This window comes from Myotis daubentonii, chromosome 1, assembly GCF_963259705.1.
Source record: "Myotis daubentonii chromosome 1, mMyoDau2.1, whole genome shotgun sequence".
NCBI classification, from domain to species: domain Eukaryota; kingdom Metazoa; phylum Chordata; class Mammalia; order Chiroptera; family Vespertilionidae; genus Myotis; species Myotis daubentonii.
In genome coordinates this window covers 66240041-66262603 of record NC_081840.1, presented here as the reverse complement: position 1 = coordinate 66262603, position 22563 = coordinate 66240041, and the positions used below count along the sequence as shown (strand labels likewise).

At 40.9% G+C, this 22563-nt stretch overlaps 1 protein-coding gene across 1 annotated transcript in view; it reads left to right on the top strand.

Moving 5' to 3' along the window:
* NUSAP1 (nucleolar and spindle associated protein 1) overlaps positions 1-21375 on the top strand; it is a 40589-nt gene extending 19214 nt beyond the window's left edge. Inside the window, exons 5-11 of the mRNA XM_059657561.1 lie at positions 2163-2264; positions 3388-3497; positions 8206-8393; positions 15115-15272; positions 16068-16184; positions 19437-19545; positions 20538-21375. Of these exons, the coding sequence (XP_059513544.1) occupies positions 2163-2264; positions 3388-3497; positions 8206-8393; positions 15115-15272; positions 16068-16184; positions 19437-19545; positions 20538-20631 (878 nt within the window). The 3' untranslated portion in view covers positions 20632-21375. The remainder of the gene's footprint in view (positions 1-2162; positions 2265-3387; positions 3498-8205; positions 8394-15114; positions 15273-16067; positions 16185-19436; positions 19546-20537) is intronic.
* Positions 21376-22563: the final 1188 nt, after the last annotated feature.

The following is a 22563-nucleotide window of genomic DNA, read 5'->3' as shown; positions in this document are numbered from 1 at the left end:
TCTCAAAACACAGGGACTTCCTCTCAAATGTACAGAGTACAAAAGGTCATTGACTTGGCTTCATATTCCATGTTGCAACTAACATTTAGGACACCACTACTTGCCAAGTTATGGTATAGTATCAAAAAAGATTATCTGAAAAGGTTATTAAAATACTCTTCCCTTTCAATCACACATCTGTGTTTGGCAAGATTTCTTCAACCAAAATATGTAACATATTATCTACAGAAGTAGGTAAGCCGAACCGGTTTGGCTCAGTGGATAGAGCGTCGGCCTGCGGACTGAAGGGTCCCGGGTTCGATTTTCGGTTAAGGGCATGTACCTTGGTTGCGGGCACATCCCCAGTAGGGGGCGTGCAGGAGGTAGCTGATCGATCTCTCTCATTGATGTTTCTAACTCTCTATCCCTCTCCCTTCTTCTCTGTAAAAAATCAATAAAATATATTTAAAAAAAAAAAAAAAGTAGGTAAGAGAATCCAACTGCCTTGTATAAGTCAAATATTAAATAAATTTTCTTAAAAAGACACTCATTTTTGTGTTAGAAACTTATTATCCCAATAATTCTATCCACATATTCCAATAATTCCATCAATTATCTCTCTTAAAACAGGAAATCTCAGCTCACCCTTTGCATTTCATTGTCATGTTTCTTTAGCCTACTTTAATCTGGAATAGTTTCTCAGTCTTCCTTTGTCGTTCCGGATGTTGACATTTTTTTGTATAGGCAGGTTTTTTTGGGGGGATCCTCTGACTTGGTTTGTCTAATGTGCTGATGATTAGATTCAGATCATGCACTTTTGGCTGAGGGATGTGTCCTTCACCCCAGAAGACACAGGTGTTGGTTTGTCCTGTGACTAGTCATGTTAAGTTCCATCACCTGGTGATGGTGGTGTCTGCTACGCTGCTTCCCTGTAAAGTTACTATTTTTCCATTTGTAATTAATAAATACCTTGTGAGGAGTGACCCTGACTCTAAATATCCTGTTTTTCACAGAATTTTTCTCTCTGTTTTTTGTTTTGTTTTGTTTTTAATCCTCACCCAAGGACATGCTTAAAGAAAGGCAGGGAGAGAGAAAAAAACATGAATTGGTTGCCTTCCATACGTTCCCCATCCAGGGACTGAACCTGCAACCCAGGTATGTTTCCTGACCACAACTTTTTGGTGTACGAGACGACGCTCTCACCAACTGAGCCACTCCAGTAGGCTCTCTCTGGCTTTAGAGCCAGGGTCCAAGCAGAAGCCCCTGGAGCCCCAACTGCTCTATGGAATATTCTTTGCCTTGTTTAATGGATACATTAGGGAACCTTAAAGATGATGACTTTGTAAGTAGTATTACTTGAAATTCCATTTACATGTTTTTAGTAGATTACCTCGAGCTGAAAAATGATTATTAGTGGGGAAAATAGTAGACCTTGTGTACTTCATGATTTCAACTGAATTTAAAGAACAAAAACAAGTATAGGCATACCTATCTTTATTGTGCTTTGCTTTATTGCCTCTACAGATGTTGCAATTTTTTTCAAATTCAAGGCAAAAAATTACTGCTTGCTTTATTGCAGTGGTCTGGAACAGAACCCTCAGTACCTCAGAGATGTTCCTGTATAGAAGCAAAGGACCCGAGGAAACATGCCAGAATGCTAATGATGTGTCTTAGGCTGGTGGGGTTGTGTGTTTTTGTTTTTTAAATAGATTTTATTGATTTTTTACAGAGAGGAAGGGAGAGGGATAGAGAGTTAGAAACATCGATGAGAGAGAAACATCGATCAGTTGCCTCCTGCACACCCCCTACTGGGGATGTGCCCGCAACCAAGGTACATGCCCTTGACTGGAATCGAACCTGGGACCCTTCAGTCCGCAGGCCGACACTCTATCCAGTGAGCCAAACCAGCTAGGGCGGTTGTGTGCTTTTTATCAGTCTAGTTATAATAACATGTTTATAGCAAAGTTATGGAAAAGTGTTTTTAAATTTTTGATATAACTTCTATATAGGAAGCAAAATTTCTGCCTAGTTCAGGCATATGAGCTAAATGTTAGTGATGCTGTAAGTCAGTCGTCGTGCTCCTTGTGTGCCATTTCTCCCACCACCTTGGCAGAGCCTATCACATGAATATTCTCGTGACATTTGTTGAAGTCTTTTCATTGGTTCTGTATCTTTGTATTCAGGTAATGAAGATTCAAAGGTACCTTCAGAAAGAAAGAAGTCTGTCTACACAGATGGGTTTTCTAAATCTGGAAAAAATAAAAGAATTGCAACCACTACTCCAAGTAAGTTTTGCAGGCTGGCGTTGGAGAGTCAGTGTACTGTCATAGCTAAAAGCTGGGATGCCGGAACTGGGGCTGGCATCTGCGTTCTCCCATTTTCTGGCTGGGAGACTTTGGGCAGTGTATTTATCCTCAGTAAATCACTTCTTCAGTTGAACGTTGGAATAGTTGTACTGCCTATTTCATCAGGTTGATATATAGATTAATTGAGCCTATTTCCCACTTCTGATTACCTAGCATAGTAACTAACATGTAGCAGGTGTTCACTAAATATCAGAGAATGGATGTCTGTAAAGTACTTGGCATAGTGTCCATAATAAATTACTTAAAAAAAAAAAAGTCCAAGGCAGCGGTCGCCAACCTTTTGGACCTCACGGACTACCAGGGGTCCGCGGACCACCGGTTGGCGATCGCTGCTCCAAAGGTTTCCTTAAACCAGTGGTCACCACCTTTTCAGGCCTCACGGACCACCGGTTGGCAACCGCTAGTCTAAGAGACTCCATTTTGGGACATGTAATTCTTCTTCCCTATTTCTTATTCAGAATATATATTTAGAATATATACTTAGAATAGTACAGTAGAGGGGCCAGCAGACTACTGCTCGCCTTGGCCTGTCTTCTAGCCCTTGAGCTAAGAATGATTTTTACACTTAAAAAGGGTTCTATGAAAAAAAGAAGAAAATCAGATAGACCATACCATTTGTGGTCACAAAGCCTATTTCCTATCTGCACGTTACAGAAAAAGTGTGCCAATGCTTGGCATAGAGTTTTCTAAGCATTGTAAAACATCAAACTTATGATTAAAATAAGGCCATTTGATTAATTGGTGAGGCGAGAGGACAAATATGTTATTCTTTTCTTATTCCCTAGACAAAATCAAGATGTCAGTTAGCAGTGGCACAATGGAGAGATGGTGAATATTGAATTGTTTTTAAGATAGATATGCTTTGCCACTGAGTTTCCAAAAACTAAATGTTCTAAATGTTTCAAATTAAAGTTTTGACAAAGATGATACTGAAACTGAATGTTAGAAATGCAGAGGAGAGAATAAGTGTTTATAGAAAAACTAAGGGAAGGTAAATAAATGGATTTTGTTATTAATTTTCATATTTTGTGGAATGTTCTAGACTTTAAGAAGCTTCATGAGGCCCATTTTAAGGAAATGGAGTCCATTGATCAATATATTAAGAGAAAAAAGAAAAATTTTGAACACCACAATTCACTTAATGAACTGAAGGTAATTATGTTCTTAATGGGACTAAAATACTTGGTTTTAATCTTGGTACCGTATATACAGCATGGTTAATATAGCCAGCTTTCGAAGGATTCATGGAATGGATTTGAGTTTAATGCATCTTTATTATCTTAAATTGCTTTCCCCTACCATGAGAATTTTCAAAACCCTTCAGATAAACAGTGAGTCCTCACTATACAGAATGAATTCCAAAGTGGAAATAAGTTATTCTGTTTTCCACATTCAGACATTGTGCCTAACACCTTTGTTGAGGATGGACTGCTATAATTATAGCCGAAGCCATCTTCCTTCCCTGTCTCTTACCTAAAGGAGAAAGGGTGACTAGCAGTGGCTAACTTAAAGGCTCTCAGTGATTACTGACCTCCCCACTGGGCCTTCAGTCCAGGTCCTACTGGACTCAGGGCCCCTTCAAGTAAGAAAAGGTGATCAAGTCAAGCTCCACGGTTGAGTTACTGGCGTGGGGAGCTGATAACGTCCTCAGAAGTTGATGCTGTTATCTTACGTGGTATCTGGTGTCCAAAGGAGGCTAGGGAAACATTTATTTTAGAATTTTTAATAATACTTAACCACCTGCGTTATTTCTCCAAAAGTATTTGAGGCAGTTTGTGGTATTACAACACAAAACAGTGTAAAGTCGATTTAAAAAGGTCAGAAGCCCTAGCCAGTTTGGCTCAGTGGATAGAGCATTGGCCTATGGACTGAAGAGTCCTGGGTTCCATTCTGATCAAGGGCACATGCCCGGGGTTTGGGCTCGGGTTGCAGGTTCGATCCCCAGTAGTGGGTGTGTAGGAGGCACCAATCAATGATTCTCTTCATTAATGTTTCTATCTCTCCCACTCCCTTTCTGAAATCAATAAAAAATACAAAATAAATAAATAGGGCAGAAAATGAACACTGTTAGCAGGTACATTGTCTATTATATCAGTCACTTGGTTGAGTTTTTAGTTTTCTGCCAACAGGGAAATGCACTGGATGATAAATTCTAAATAGTAAAACACACACGCGCGCGCACACACACACACAAATCCCATAAGCTTTTTTTTTAAAAATATATTTTATTGATTTTTTACAGAGAGGAAGGGAGAGGGATAGAGAGTTAGACACATCGATGAGAGAGAAACATCGATCAGCTGCCTCCTGCACACCCCCTACTGGGGATGTGCCCACAACCAAGGTACATGCCCTTGACTGGAATCGAATCTGGGACCCTTGAGTCCGCAGGCTGACGCTCTATCCCAGCCGTGGGCAAACTACGGCCCGTGGGCCGGATCCGGCCCGTTTGAAATGAATAAAAATAAAAAGACCATACCCTTTTATGTAATGATGTTTACTTTGAATTTATATTAGTTCACACAAACACTCCATGCTTTTGTTCCGGCCCTCCGGTCCAGTTTAAGAACCCATGTGGCCCTCGAGTCAAAAAGTTTGCCCACCCCTGCTCTATCCACTGAGCCAAACCAGTCAGGGCTCCCATAAGCTTCTTCATGAGAAGTTTAATCTTGGGTAATAAACATTCATTTGAAAAAGATTCATAAAACCACTATTATACAGTCGAAGACACTGTTTATCAGTCTTCAAGAAAACAGTGACAAAGTCAAGTCATAGCATTAAACATCTCCATTCCTTTATACCGATCAACAATGTGGGTGTAGAATCCAGAGAGGAGATATTTAGAGTGTCCGCAATACTTTCATAAATATTAGCAAGGGCTATCACTACATTCACAGTTGAATATAAATGAGTATCTTATTTTTTAGTGATAGCCCCATCTGAGTGAGTTTACTTCTAAAATCCTTCCTTACCCGATGATTTAAGGAATTGGCCTATCAGATAAGTTATTTAGTATGACCTATTTGGAGACCAGAGAATAAAAATAATTACATGACTTTGACATAGCTGATATGAAGTTTGGCGATTGGTCATCTAGGTAGTGACTGTAAAAAATAAGCAAAGATCCTAGAAAAGAATCATCCTAGCTGTGACCAATCTTTCCTTGACTTTCATGATTAGACAAGGGACACCTATTTGATTTGGTTGCCAAATGGCCCTCTGCAAAGATCGGAAACCTTGTGCCCTGAGATACCTGTTTACTTTGTTAACCGTAGTCATGAAAAAATTTTAAAACCTTTGATAATATGAAAAATATCCCAATTGAATTTCTCTGATCATTCTGGTACATGTTATATACCTTCTATACTAATAAAAGGGTAATATGCTAATTAGACTGGATATCTTCTGAATATCCATCTGGACGTCCTTCCAGACAAGCCACGGTGGTGGGGGCCAAGGCAGAGGCTGTTAGGGGTGATCAGCCGGCAGAGGAGGGCAGTTAGGGGTGACCAGGCTAGCAGGGGAGGGCAGTTGGGGGCGACCAGGCTGGCAAGGGAGGGCAGTTAGGAGCGATCAGGCAGGCAGGGGAGGGCAGTTAGGAGCGATCAGGCAGGCAGGGGAGGGCAGTTAGGGGCAAGTAGGCAGAGAGGTTAGGGGCGATCAGGCAGGCAGGGGAGCAGTTAGGGGCATCAGGCAGACAAGCAGAGTAGTTAGGAGTGATCAGGCAGACAGGCAGGTGAGCGGTTAGGAGCCAGCGGTCCCGGATTGCAAGAGGTTATGTCCAACTGCCGCCAAGGGTTCCCTGATTGGAGAGGGTGCAGGCCAGGCAGAGGGACTACCCCCGCCCCCCCGCATGAATTTCGTGCACCAGGCCTCTAGTTATAATAATAAAAATGTAATATGCAAATCGACTGAACAGCAGAACGACCGTTCAGACAGCCTTCTGGATGACCATGCTATGACACACATTGGCACCAGGCCAGCCAAGGCAGGTGTGATGTGATTGATCGGATGACCCCACCATCACACTTCCGAGGGAGGCCCAGGCCACCTTCTGCGTGGTAATTGATTGTGGAGCCCCAGCCTCGGAGCCTAGGCTGGGTGGGCGGGGCCTCCCTCTGTGGGCGATCTGGGGGCCCTGTGATCTATCGCCCCACTGAGAGAGGCCCAGGCCACCAACCCGCAACACTGTGGCAGGTGTGCAGGGCCAGCCAGCGATCGCCATGCAGAGGCCCAGGCCAGCCAAGCAGTCACACCCACACCTGTTGCCTGCACGGGGAGGCAACCTGTGGCGGGGGGTGTGAGGGGGGTGCAGCACCACACTGATGGCAAACAGGTGCAGTGGCAGCAGCAGGGGCAGGGCCAGCTACTGGCAGCTAGGAGAAGGAAAGCCCTAATAGGCCATGCCTAGGGACCGTACCCTTGGGGTCCTGGATTACAAAAGGGCGCAGGTCGGGTTGAGGGACACCCTCCCTCTCCCTCCCCCTCCCATGCAGGAATTTCGTGCACCAGGCCTCTAGTATGTTATAATTGGTTGTTTTTCTTTGAATTTGCTTATTTAAATTTTTTGCATATTTATGAGCCATTAATCTATTTAATGATATATATATTATATGTTATAAATATTTACCCACAGTTTATCTTTTCACTATATTAATAGTGCCTTTTACCTTGTGGAAGGTGTTTTTGTTTTAATTTTAAGTTAAATCTATCCAACTTTTCATTTTAAGGCTCTGAGTTGTTTCCATGCACTACCTGTCCCAGGATCATAAAAATGTGCTCTTATATTTATATTTACTGTTTTGTTACTTTTTCCCTATGTTTAATCCCATGTTTTTATTTTTGTGTATGATATGATTGAGTTATTTGCTTTGTTAAAACAAGATTTTTATTGCTGCTTGGCTGGTGTGACTCAGTGGTTGAGCATCAACCCATGAACCAGGAGGTCATGGTTTGATTCCTGGTCAGGGCACATGCCCAGGTTATAGGCTCAATCTCCAGTAGAAGGCATGCAGCTATGTCAAAGTCATGTAATTATTTTTATTCTCTGGTCTCCAAATAGGTCATACTAAACATCATCATTGATGTTTTTATCTCTCTCTCCCTTCTCTCTGAAATCAATAAAAACATATAAAAAACATTATGGAGGGTGGGAGAAGTAGGGGTGGAATTATTTATAGATTCTACATACTAATTATGTAATAAATTCTTTGAGTTTGTATTTAATAAACTCCGTATCATGCTCTCAAAGTTACCATATGCCCAAGAGAACCTATTTATTCTTTCTTTCTGGCCACAGAGTCTGTTTAAGCCACATTCTTTAGTTAGAAATACCTGGGGACTTGGGAGGGGCTTTCTATAACACATTACTCAGCACAACCAGAAGTTACTATTAAATCCGTCACCATAGCAACACAGGTATAGGAAACTGCCCAGCCTGCCCGGCAGGTAGGATAGGATGAAGTAGTGCAGAAGGAAGGGATGATAGGTGGGTTTAAAAGTGGCGATGATGGGGGCGGGAGATGAAAGGGGTGTAGGGGGAAATAAATGGGAGTGCTCTTCTGCACTTTGCCAAGGTCACAATACTGTCTAAGAGGTCAAGCTTTTTTTTTTTAAATATATTTTATTGATTTTTTACAGAGGAAGGGAGAGGGATAGAGAGTTAGAAACATCGATGAGACAGAAACATCGATCAGCTGCCTCCTGCACACCCCCTACTGGGGATGTGCCCGCAACCAAGGTACATGCCCTTGACTGGAATCGAACCCGAGAACTTTCAGTCCGTAGGCCGATGCTCTGTCCACTGAGCCAAACCAGTCAGGGCGAGGTCAAGCTTTAATAATGTATTTTCCTTTCTCAGAAGCGTTCCATAACTAAGGAAGTGGTGGCAACTCCAGTGGGTCTCCAAAGAAGATTTTCTACGGCTTGTACTCCCTCAAGCCAGCAGCGCTCACAAGGCCAGGCCCCGGGTGCTGCAGATCTGAGCACCTTGTATATGAAGGGGTCGGTCAAGCGTTCCACTCTCTCAGCAACTAAAATGAATGTCAGGTAAAGAACTCCAAAATGTGATGGAGGACAAGGTCTCAAAACTTTATAGCTTCTAATACATTTCAGGTGGACTACATCAAATGTTTTCACGTTGATAAAAAAGAACGAACCCTGGCCAGTTAGTTCATTGGAGTGTTGTCCCCTACACTAAAAAAGGTTGCGTGTTCAATTCCCAGTCAGGGCACATACCGGAGGCAACAGATCGATGTTTCTCTCTCTCTCTCTCTCTCTCTCTCTCTCTCTCTCTCTCTCTCTCTCTCTCTCTCTCTCTCTCCTTCCCTCTCCCTCTCCCCTATCCCCTCCCCTCTCTAAAATCAATGGACCCACATATCTTCAGGTGAAGAATAAAAAATAAAAAAAAATGAGAAAGAGGATCAGAACAGAGAGAAAGATCAGCAAATGGCTTTTTATAAGTCCTAATATTTTTCTTTAAATTTGTATTTCATTTTCTTGTTTAGGCAATTTACCTAAGTTCACATTTAATTTACTAGTATAAAGATAGAAAATAAGATATATATGAATATTTTTCATTTTAATCTACACTAGCAAATATGTGTCAAGAGAAATTTTTTTATTGACTTGAACACACAGTTGCAGCTAAATTCCTATAAAAAAATCTCTTAATACAGTGAATTAAAAAATGGACTTGTCCTAAAGTAGAAATACTCGAACCCATTGGGCATTGCAGTAGGATAGCTATCTCATGCCCACTGACCCCTGTTTTGTTTGCTTGTACGTTTCCTAACATCAGGGTGCCCCTCAACTACTACTGTCCCTACAGATGAAGATTTTCATGCTTTTTTTTTTTTTTTTCATTCCAGAGAGGAAGGGAGAGGGGGAGAGAGAGAGAGAAAGAGAAACATCAATGATGAGAGAGAATCATTGATTGGCTGTCTCCAAGGGATTAAGCCCACAACCCCAGCATGTGCCCTTGACTGGAATCAAACCCAGTACCCTTCATTCTGCAGGATGACATTCTATCCACTGAACCAAACTGGCTAGGGCATTATCCTTTCTTTTAATACCAAAATTTTATTCTCTCCTTTTTTAAGAGCATCTGCAGCATCTAATAGAGTTGGTGCATGGTAACATGTCCCCAACATGTGCAATTATCTGACATTGTTTTTATCCTCACCTATAGATATGTTTATGGATTTTTTTTTGATTTTTTTTTTGGAGAGAGGAAGGAAGGGGGAAAGAGAACATATATGTGAGAGAGAAACATTGATCAGTTGCCTCCTGTACTCGCCCCGACCAAGGATGGAACCCACAATCTGGGCATGTGCCCTGACTGCGAAGTGAACATCTCTATGAAAAACCAATTCCCACTGCTGTAACAACCCTGCCTATGAAGTCACAATCCTGTCTATGAGGTAACAAACCTGTCCATGAAGTAACAATCCAGTCTATGATGTAACAATCCTGTCTATGAAGTAACGATCCTCTCTATGAAGTCACAATCCTGTCTATGATGTAACAATATGGTCTATGCAGTAACAATCCTGTCTATGAAGTCACAATCCAGTCTATAAAGTAACAATCCTGTCTATGAAGTAAAAATCCTGTCTATGAAGTAACAAAACTGTCTATGAAGTCAAAATCCAGTCTATGAAGTAACAATCCTGTCTATGATGTAACAATTCAGTCTATGAAGTATCACTCCTGTCTATGAAGTAACAATCCTGTCTATGAAGTAACAATCCTGTCTATGAAGTCACAAACCTGTCTATAAAGTAACAACCCTGTCTATGAAATAACAATCCTTTCTATGAATTAACAAACCTGTCTATGAAAAAAAAATTCCCACTGATGTAACAATCCTGCCTATGAAGTCACAATCCTGTTTACGAGGTAACAAACCTGTCTATGAAGTAACAATCCAGTCTATGAATTAATCCTCTCTATGAAGTCACAATCCAGTCTATGATGTAATAATCCTCTCTATAAAGTCACAGTCTTGTCTATGAGGTAACAATCCTGTCTATGATGTAACAACCCTGTCTATGAAATAACAGTCCAGTCTATGAAGTAACAATCCTGTCTATGAAGTAATAATTCTGTCTATGAAGTCACAATCCAGTCTATGAAGAAACAAACCTGTCTATGAAGTCACAATCCCGTCTATGAAGTCACAATCCCGTCTATGAAGTCACAATCCCGTCTATGAAGTCACAATCCCGTCTATGAAGTAACAATCCTGCCTATGAAGTCACAATCCAGTCTATGAAGAAACAAACCTGTCTATGAAGTCACAATCCCGTCTATGAAGTCACAATCCTGTCTATGAGGTAACGATCCTGTCTATGATGTAACAACCCTGTCTATGAAATAACAATCCAGTCTATGAAGTAACAATCCTGTCTATGAAGTAATAATTCTGTCTATGAAGTCACAATTTAGTCTATGAAGAAACAATCCTCTCTATGAAGTCACAATCCTGTCTATGATGTCACAATACAGTCTATGAAGTAACAGTCCCGTCTATGAAGTAACAGTCCTGTCTATGAAGTAACAGTCCTGTCTATGAAGTAACAATCCTGTCTATGAAGTAAGAAACCTGTCTATGAAGTCACAATCCCGTCTATGAAGTCACAATCCTGTCTATGAAGTAAGAAACCTGTCTATGAAGTCACAATCCCGTCTATGAAGTCACAATCCCGTCTATGAAGTAACAATCCTCTCCATGAAGTCACAATGCTGTCTATGATGTAACAATACAGTCAATGAAGTAACAATCCTGTTTATGAGGTAACAACTCCCTCTATGAAGTAAAAATCCAGTCTATGATGTAACAATCCTACCTATGAAGTAACAATTCTGTCTATGAAGTCACAATCCAGTCTATGAAGTAACATCCTGTCTATGAAGTCACAATCCAGTCTATGATGTAACAATCCTGTCTATAAAGTAAGAATCCTGTCTATGAAGTAACAATCCTGTCCATGATGTAACAATCCTGTTGAGCCACTGGTCAGAACTGATATATTTTTTTAATTGCTTACAGTATTACAAAGGGTATTACATATATGTCCCTTTTTTTCCCCCGCCCTTGACAATCCCCTGGCCTCCCCTACCCCCCAGTGCTTATGTCCATTGGTTATGCTTATATGCATGCATACAAGTCCTTTGGTTGATCTCTTACCCCCCTCCCTCCTGCCCCCCACCCCTCCCTGGCCTTCCCGCTGCAGTTTGACAATCTGTTTGAGGCTGCTCTGCCTCTGTATCTATTATTGTTCAAAAGTTTATAATGGTCTCTATTATCCATGAATGAGTGAGATCATGTGGTATTTTTCCTTCATTGACTGGCTTATTTCACTTAGCATAATGCTCTCCAGTTCCATCCATGCCATTGCAAATTGTAAGAGTTCCTTCTTTTTTTACAGCAGCATAGTATTCCATCGTGTAGATGTACCACAATTTTCTAATCCATTCATCTACTCATGGGCACTTAGGCTGTTTCCAGATTCTAGCTATGGCGAATTGTGCTGCTGTGAACATATGGGTGCATATATCCTTTCTGATTGGTGTTTTTGGTTTCTTGGGATGTATTCCTAGAAGTGGGATCACAGGGTCAAATGGGAGTTCCATTTTTAGTTTTTTTGTTTGTTTTTTAATTAAATCTTTATTGTTCAGATTATTACATTTGTTCCTCTTTTTCCCCCCCATAACTCCCCTCCTCCCAGTTCCCACCCCACCCTCCGCCCTCACTCCCCACCCACTGTCCTCATCCATAGGTGCACGATTTTTGTCCAGTCTCTTCCCGCATGCCCCACACCTCTTTTCCCCCTAAGAATAGCCAGTCCGCTCCCTTTCTATGCCCCTGATTCTATTATAATCAACAGTTCATTCTGTTCATCAGATTATTTATTCACTTGATTCTTAGATTCACTTGTTGATAGATGCATATTTGTTGTTCATAATTTGTATCTTTACCTTTTTCTTCCTCTTCCTCTTCTTAAAGGATACCTTTCAGCATTTCATATAATACTGGTTTGGTGGTGATGAACTCCTTTAGCTTTTCCTTATCTGTGAAGCTCTTTATCTGACCTTCAATTCTGAATGATAGCTTTGCTGGATAAAGTAATCTTGGTTGTAGGTTCTTGGTATTCATCACTTTGAATATTTCTTGCCACTCCCTTCTGGCCTGCAAAGTTTGTGTTGAGAAATCAGCTGACAGTCGTATGGGTATTCCCTTGTAGGTAACTGAGTTTCTTTCTCTTGATGTTTTTAAGATTCTCTCTTTATCTTTTGCTCTTGGCATTTTAATTATGATGTGTCTTGGTGTGGTCCTCTTTGGATTCCTTTTGTTTGGGGTTCTCCGCGCTTCTTGGACCTGTAAGTCCATTTCTTTCACCAGGTGGGGGAAGTTTTCTGTCATTATTTCTTCAAATAGGTTTTCAATATCTTGCTCTCTCTCATCTTCTGGCACCCCTATAATTCTGATGTTGGTACGCTTGAAGCTGTCCCAGAGGTTCCTTACACTATCCTCGCATTTTTGGATTCTTTTTTCATTTTGCTTTTCCAATTGGGTGTTTTTTGCTTCCTCGCATTTCAAATCATTGACTTGATTCTTGCGCTCCTCTGGTCTGCTGTCGGGAGTCTGTATAATATTCGTTATTTCAGTCCGTGTATGCTTAATTTCTAGTTGGTTCCCCAACATAACATCGAGGGTCTCATTAGTTTTCTTGTAGATCTCATTAAGTTTATCGGCGGCTTCTAAACAGTTCTTGAGAGACCTTAAAAGTGTGGTTCTGAACTTTATATCTTCCATTGACAATTTTGTCCTGTTTCTTTGTCTCCGCATTTTGTTATGCTTCCTTGGTGCACCCCCTAGTGGTCTTTGTTCGCAGTCTTATAGTTAAATCTTGATTGTTGTAGCTAATTCCAGGGAGGCTTTGACCTCCAGGCCAAGTGGCTATGAGAATCAGCTGTGTCAGCAGTGAGAGAACTTCTGTCCTCTAGGGAGGTGCTAATCTAGCCTTTGCCTGAGGCTATCCGGCAAATGCCTCTGTGCAGGGCTTGGGTAGGGCGGGTCGCATAGGATCAACAGGGTGGGCCGGAGAGAGCAGTTATGGAGGCTCTCAGTCCTGTCCCCAGGGGCTCTGCCTCTCTGAGTCCCAGCACCCGCTGCAAAGCTCGGAGAGAAAGCTGCACTCGCTCTGACCAAAGCCAGACAGTCCCGCTTCTCCCGTTTGAGTCTGGGTCCCCAAAGACTCGCCTGTATCTGGAGCTCAGAGTCTGCGACTCCCTTCCGATTGAAAACGCCAACCGCGCCCTCCGCCGCCAGCCCGCTCGGCACACTCCGCACCTCAGAATTTGACTTCAGCACTGCGCCTCCTCTGAGTGACCGTATGCGTTTCTCTTTCCTCCTAGTTGTAGGACTTCCACTCAGCCAGCGTTCCTGTGGTTCTGGGTGATGTCCGTTCCGTCTTTTAGTTTCACTTTTGAAGTAGTTGTTCAAAGCAGCAAACTCCGGCGTTAACCTATGCCGCCATCTTGGTTCTCCCAGAGCTGTTTCTTTAATCGTTACCCTGCTCTGTGTTGTTGCTGGGATTGAAAATCCCTCTATAGGCCAGACCCTGTTCTGATAGAGTTTTTAAATCTTCAAAATGCCCTTCGGTTTAGATGAGTTAGCTTGGAATATGAGGTACCTATACTTGGCAGTTCTCATTGTATTTAATGCTATTTAAGAACACCATGGTCAGGTGCTAGCCTTTGTTTCATTACAATCTACAGAATAGTCTGGACTTCACAGCATCTATCCTAGCACAGCCAGTTAGAGTCTTTGGGTGTTGATTCAGGATCACCATCAAATTATAAGTCCAGAAGTCCCCTGTTAACACCCCATCAACAACCCTATATGTATTTATATCTGTCATTAGTAGATATTCATTGAATGTAAGACACTGAGGATTCACCATTATTTTATGAACCAGTAAGAAAAGTCATTGCCAACTATGACATATTATCATTGTAAAACACATCCCAATTTCAGTTATGTTAAAATGTAGGAAAACTATGCATCAGAGAATCAATGAAATACATTGTGGCAGTTTGCTATGAGTAGAAGATGGGTTTATGTACCACTCAAATGAATATTATTTTAGGTAGATGTTAGGTCTGTTCCCATTTGGTAAAGCAATCTCCTAGTAAGGGAAGCTTCTTCAAGTACCTGCTAATCTGTAACTTGAGGCCTGCAAGCCTCTCCTTGGAGCTCTGGCTTATGCTGTCACTGGCCAGTGCTGGATGAAAAGAGAATACAAGCCATCCTATATCATAAAAGCGTAGTATGCAAATTGTCCCCTCCACCGGAAGTCCTTCTGGGATTTCGACCAGGGGACAGGGCCAGCTGGGGGAAGGGAGAGAGGCCTTGGCTGGTGGCAGGTGACTGGGGGAAGGGAGGGAGGCCTTGGCCGGCCGCTGCCAGCCACTAGGGACCCTACCAGTGCACAAATTTCATGCACTGGGCCTCTAGTGTTTTATAAATAACAAAAGTTGATAAGTGATTTGCTTTAGCATAAGTGTTTTAAGAGCATCTCTATTGTGCAAAGGAGGTTCATTTGTGTAACAGTATTTACACAAATGAACGGCTGCCTCCTGGGGATCAAGTTGGTGCATGGGGGCCCTTTCACTGCTTAGTGGTGGACAAGTGGCTTTGTTTATAAGCTTGACACAGTTACTCTTAACATTACTCATGTCTTGTATCCACTGTCCTATTTAGGTTTTCAGCTGCTACTAAAGATAATGAATACAAGCGTTCACTGACCAAGACTCCAGCCAGAAAGTCTCCACATGTGTCCATATCTGGGAATACCCCAAAAGGCCAGGCTGTGCTTGGGACAAACAAGTTAAAGGCTACAAAGAGGGATTCTGCTACAGGTAAAAAAATGAATTGGTTCATCTTTAAGCCATGTAACTTTCTGAAATTAAGTTTATCTGTTTCCTTAAGCCTCTCCATATCTGTAAAATCAAAAGCAAACATTTCCCCATAGCATATTTTTCATTGTATATGAGTGAGGGACATGCTAGAATCACTAACAAAAAAATAGTGTCTGCCTGAGGACTCCATCCTGTCCAAGAGGAGTCCTAAGATGGTGACCCTCCCTGAAGGGCATTCAGCCCCTTCTCAGACCCAGGGATGAGGAGGACCATGACAGCCTCCAGTGGCCTGCAGGACTCTGAAACGAACAGGATTCCAGAGTTCATGGAATCAGTGCCACACTTTTAACTAGTGGACTGGGTGAGCCAGAATAAGCCATTTAGATACCCTTGTTATTAATAACAAACAAAGCCATGAATCTTTTCCATTTATGTGATTTAGGTTCCTTGCAGGCTTTATGTCTGTATTAATGAAAATATTACTATTAGTAATATGTCATTTTTAAGAAGGGTAAATAATATCAGGGAAATTCTTTAAACAGGATTCTAAACTCCCAGCTGATCCTAGGAAATCTCGTAATGTTTAGACTATTTGGGGAGAAGCTAACGGAAACAAATCTCAGTGGTTAACTTTCTTCAGTTATTCTTTTCTCATCCCTTTTAACCTTACATTTGTCTTGGATTTTCATATAGATTATATTTTTAAGATTGAGAAGTGATACTTTAATAAAAAACTATAACGTGTCTTTTTTCCCCCTCTAATCAAGCCCTTGGGTTTTGTGTTGGCTTTTTTAGTTATTACCCCATTCAAGTTTTCAGCTGAAGCAGCACAGACTCCAGTCTCCAACAAGAAACCAGTGTTTGATCTCAAAGCAAGTTTGTCTCGTCCCCTCAACTATGAGCCACACAAAGGTATGTGGGATGTTTTGTGGTACAAGACACGCAAAGACCTAAGATCAACTCATTTCCCACTGAGGCTGTGCCTCAGATGGAAACCTTACTTGACCGCCTAGAATTCCTGCCCCCGCTCCTCATGATTAAAAAGAATGTCCACTAAGCAAATATTAAATAACTGATTCACTTACATTTTTGTTAATCAAAGACATAATTTCTAATCAATGTTACTACAAAGAATTGAAATTTCAGCCAAAATCAAGAAACTTAGAAGTGAGCCTGTGGTTTAATGAAGGTTTTCTTTACAGCTATCAAAGGATCCCAGGCTGCTGGGAACCACCGGTCCAACAACTGGGATGTGCATTGGCCAGATGTCATTGAGCTTATATTAAAGTATTCTTACATCTATGAAAAACACCAATACTTAATGTGATCTATCTTTTGTGCTTTGGGAATTACTTTTTTAAAAAGCTTCCTACAATAATCATGTTTATGTAATAATGTTTATCTTTAAATTACGAATGTCAATGAAACATAATGAAAACATAAATCTTATTTAGTTGTGGTAAAAATACATCTACTTCTGTCACTCACCCATTTTTTCCCTCAAGTTTTCCCATCTGTGGCAATGGCACCTCTTTCTGCTGAATTATCTACTGAATCGTCAGGGCAGAAACCTAGGAGTCCTCTTTGGCTCCTCACTTTCTCTTAGACTTCATCTCTAGCCCATCAGCTAGTCCTTTCACCTCTACCTTTGAAAAAGATCTTTAATCAGACCACTTTCACCCCTCCATTGTGGCTTCCTTTGGTCCACGTCATCATCATCATTTACCTGGGCTTCTAGAATAGCCTCCTTGCCCCACTACAACCTAAAAAACAAACAGAGCACATCCTGCCCTGCTCAGAATCTCCTGAGCTTCCCATCTCTTTCCCAACCTCAGTCACCGCCTCCATCCTTCCCTGATTTTGGGACAAACACATTGGTGTTTCAGTTCCTCAGACACACCCAGCTCCTTCCCACCTCCCGGTCTTTGCATTGTGTCCCTCTGCTCCACCTGGAATATTGTTGCCACAGACCTTTGCACACCTTGCTCCCTCATTTTACTGGGACATCCACTCAGCTATCACCAATTCCAGCCTTTCCTCTACTCCCTGCCTCCCAGTCTTTACTCCTTAGCCTGGTCCACATTTCTTCATAGCATGAGTCACCACCTGATGTTATGTTCCTTTACTGTCATCTACTTCTACCACTGGCATGTAAGCCCAAGAAAGCAAGGATTTTGACTACTTGGTTCACTGCTTATGTCCCCAGCTCCTACAACAGTCCCTGGCACATACAACTTTCACTCTAAAGTGTTTGCTGTGGGAATGACTATGACACCAACTTTGGCTGATGGTAAAAAACCTGGATTAAAGCTTCATTTGTGCTTATTATTTTTTATCCTAGACAAGTCAGTTAGTACTACTTCAATAGTTATTGATTAAATGATAATGATGGGTGTGAACATCATTTTTATGAAATGGGAAACATGCAAATGATAATCACTGGTACTCAGACATAGGTCATAAACTATAAAAGTAAAGCAATACCTAAACATCTGGATTTTGTTCTAAAGCCAACAAAATATTCCCACTTATTCTATTCCAAATACAATTTACGAGGAAACGGTAATAAACTGCACAGGGGAAGTACCACTTTTTTTAAATACCACTTTAATATCTATAATAATAAAAGCATTATATGCTAATTAGACCGGATTTCCTTCTGGACCATGAAGCCAGGGCTGCAAGGTAAGCCCAGGTCCCGGGTGCCAGACGGAAGCTGGTGCTGGCAGCTGGGGGAAGGAAGGCCTACTCTTGCATGAATTTCATGCATTGGGCCTCTAGTTTATATATATAAAAGGCTAGTATACTAAGTGTCTGACCATCCAGGTAATGACGTCACGTAGCAACGCCCGGCTTCCTTTCCCTAGCGACAGCTAGCCTCCTTGAATTTTCTTTAGCCCTGACTTGCTTTATAGCCAGGTGCAAACATTTCACACTTTAACCAAATGTCCATGAAGCGTTTTCCCGTGACTCATCTCATTTGATCCTCACTGAATCCTGGAGTAGGTAGATAGGCGACTCAGTGGAATCCTATTTTCCACTGAAAAAGGAGATTTAGAAAGCTTAGAAACTTGACTGAAAAGAAGAAATGGTGAACCTTGAAAATGACTTCAGGTTTTCTCACTGCACAGAATATAGTCAAACACTGCTGCAGTTAAATATTTTACCCGTTGTTCTCCCTGCGTGATCTACAATAATAATCTGCTTCGTGTTGATATTTACTGCTGTGTTGCTGACAATTACCTAAAAGAGAAGTTGGGGTGCTTCACTGGGCTGGAAAAAGTTTAGCTAAATCAGAAAGCTGGTCTAATTAAGCAAGTTTATTCTATATATATAAAAGGCTAAGTTGACTCCTGCATGGGAGATACATATAAAGCTCTTGCTGGCGCCAGTTGCACACGTGTGTTTCGATCTGTCATTGTTGATCGTGAATTTGGTTGACACTTCTATTAAAGAGAAAGGGCAAATAGCGATATTAAAATATTTCATCTAATTAATTTCCTTTCAATGTGCATGATCGTGCACTGGGCCACTAGTTAAACATAATACTTATGCAACCTTGAAATAAACTGCTTGGTTGTAATGGTTCCTTTTAATGTGCTATGTAATGGGAGTTGTTTTTTGTTTTTAGTGTTAACGTTTTCTTTCTTTTTTTTATTAATATATTTTTATTGAATCCAAAGAAGAAGGGAGAAAGAGAAAAAAATATCACTGATGAGAGAGAAACATTAAGGTTTCTCTTTGGCTTTCCAAGGATTAAAAAATAGAACACATGCCCAGCCAGTGTGGCACAGTAATTGAGTGTCTACCTATGAACTAGGAGATCACAGTTTGAGTCCAGGTCAGGGCACATGCCAGGGTTGCGAGCTCTATTCCCAGTAGGGGGCATGCAGGAAGCAGCTGATCAATGATTCTTATCATTTATGTTTCTCTCTCTCCCTTCTTCTCTGAAATAAAAACATTTTTTAAAAATAGAACGTTATTTAGAGAAAAATTGCAATTTATATCTGTGGAATTTGAAATTAATAAAAGACTTACACTGGCAAATGTCCATTAAAACAAAGTATAAATGTTGATAGCAAGCAAATAGCCACAGATGAATAAACTTAAGACTATAAATACAAAAGTCTTCATTAATCTATCTTTGTCTCTGTCCTAAACTAGGAAAACTGAAACCATGGGGACAATCTAAAGAAAATAAGTCTCTGAATGAGCATGTAAGCAGAGTTAGCTTCCACAAGAAAACTTACAAACAACCTCGTCTTCAGACCAGGTGAGCACATAATTATCCAGTTCTATAAGTCTTTTCATTTTGAAAGAATGTATATAAAAGCAGAACCTCTGAGGAATAGAGTCTCAGTAAGTGGTGTCTAAGAGGCTAGAAGTGGAATCACATTAGAACTTTCTAAAAGTTCTAATTGTGGATTCTAATTCAGTAGGTTCGAGGTGGGGCCCAAGCATCTGCATTATTTCCAAAGCTCTACAGGACATTCACAAGAGGACTCCGATTCAGAGCACTGCTTTTACATGATCTGTCTGCCCAAACTGTGAACCTGATATCCCTCCAGATGCCAGTGCCCAGGGCACCTAGTTATGCAGACAGATGTAAATTTTTTACTTTCAGGGAAACCAGGTTTATTAGGCTTCAAGGCCCTACATGGGGAAAACCCAGGATGGTCCTTAGAGGCTTTCATCTTTATGAAAACCAAGTTAAAGGCAGAGCTTGCCCTGGGCTGCAGCTGGTCCTGGTTGAGTCGATTCCCTGCATGAAACCCTCCTGATACAGAGTTACCTGTCATTTGACTTGCCTACATCCACCTGCCACCAAAACCTTTAATGACAATATTTGCTATTAAGATCATTAACATGATCCTGAGACTTCTCTCCCCTTCCCCCACCCCCCAAATCCCTTTCATAAAAACATAGTGATTTAAGGCAGTGGTTCGTAGTTCCATGATTTCACTAGACTATGTAATTTTGAGCTTGACCTTTGACTTCCAGAAGTAGACATTTATCAAAACTACAGGGGTTGGGTTTAGGTACCAGGGTGCCTTCTGGTTGCAGTTCTGTGCTTGACTTTAGGATTTATAGCCCTTTAACACAGCAGTGATTTTCATCAGCGACCACCAGATCAGACTGCAGCATGCCCAGAACTGTTTTACACAGTGTGCTGGGCATCTTTACGTTCGGACAGTGTCCAACAAGTGCTTCCAGGGGTCTGTAGCGGAGCTTCACTAGAGCCTAACGTGTACCTGTCCCTCTTAGGGAGGAGCAACGGAAGAAACATGAGCAGCAACGAAAGGAGAAGAAAGCCGAGCTGTTGGGAACTCGAAGGGGCCTTATTATGGCTGCAGATTAATAGTTTAACATTCTGTAAATATTCCTTTATTCTGAACCTTTTTTGTAAATATTTTTATACTGTCCTTCCTACTTTAGTCAAAAGATCTTTTTCTGCTCTTAACTTTGTTCCTAAGTCCCTGTACAACTCAGTATTTTAATGAGATCTATCCTATACTTTTTTTTCCCATCCTATAGATTCTTGACCTAGATTTTTAATGTCAATTTCCCCCTCCTGGCTCTAATATTAACAGAATTGCAATCCTCTTCTAGGCAAGAGCATTTACCTAAAGGTAGCTTATTATAGCACAAACTTTAGTAGAAATTGAACAGTACTAACTTATGGATAGGGTAAGCTGGGAGAAGTCCCCTTTTTATCCTCCAGAGAATCTAGTCATCTTAATAAAACAAGGGGCCATATGGATTGGTTATGGCATCAAAATTTTACCCATGTAGTTTTTTTCAAGCTTACATACCTTTTGTTCAACTCACTTCTTGTAATTGTCATCTCACTCAATATATTCTTAAAAACAAAAACTCTATAGCTCATTCTAGCCTTGCTTATTTAACAATATACAAGGCCATGTTGAAATTTCAGGATTGTTGCTTTAAGGATTACTGTGGTCTAACTTAAATTTTATTCAACTTATGGAAAAACTAGAGTTTCTTAGCATCATATCCATGTTTGTTGCACCTAAATGGAACTTGTGAGTTTTGTACTGCTTCAGATTTTCATAAATAAAGTGTTTTCTCTCAGGGATAGATTCATTCTTTGTAAATGTAATTGGCTTCCAAGATTTAGTTGACCAACTAAGATGTACTCCTCATGCATCCTCTCCTGACCACCCACTCCCACCCCAAGAAGAAATGCCCATGTCCTTCTTTTGTATTTTCACATATACAAACCCACCGAACAGGACATATTCCTGGGAACTTAATAAACTTAGATTTTGCTATCACGAGGCAGATATCAGATCAATCAAGAAACCTTGTGGTAACTGTCAAATACACTGCTGCTGAGAAAGTAAAATTATACCACCACCTTGAAAAACAGTTTAGTAATTTCTTTAAAAATGTAAATGTTGTCTACCATATAACCCAGCAATTCTACACCCAGGTATTTCACCAAGAGAAATGAAAACACATGTCCACACAAATATATAACAATATTATTCAATGTAACCAAAAAGTGCAGCTGTCCATCAATGGATGAGTGGGTTTTAAAAGATTCTTATGCACTAAAAAGGAATGAAGTACTTTTGTTTTTAAATATATTTTTATTGATTTCAGAGAGGAAAGGAGAGGGAGAGAAACATCAATGAGAAAGAATCATTGATCGGCTGCCTCCTGCACGCCCCCTACTGGGGATCGAGCCTGCAACCCGAATATGTGCCCTTGACTGGAATCGAACCCGGAACCCTTCAGTCTGCAGATCGATGTTCTATCCACTGAGCAAAACCAGCTAGGGTGGAATGAAGTACTTTTAAGATGCTACAACATGGATGAACCTCAAAGACATTATGCTAAGTGAAAAGAAGCCAGACAAAAAAGACCATACGTGACGTGATTCTATTTAAGTGAAATATCCAAAGAAGATAAACCTATTGAGAAAATAGATTAGTAGTGACCAGGGGCTGGAGAGTGACTGCAGAGGTGCACTAAGGTTTCTTTTTCGGCTGATGGAAATTTTCTAAAGTTAGCTTGTTGTAAAGACTGCACAATTCTCTAAAATACTAACAATCATTGATTTGTACATTTAAAACAGGCAAACTTTGTGGCCCCGGCCAGATAGCTCAGTTGGTTACAGCGTCTTCCTCATATGCCAAGTTTGTAGGGTCTATCTCCGGTCAGGGCACATACAAGAGTTAACCAATGAATGCATAAATAAGTAGAACAACAGATTGATGTTTTTTTCCTCTCAAAATCAATAAAAAAAATTTAGTATTTAAGTATA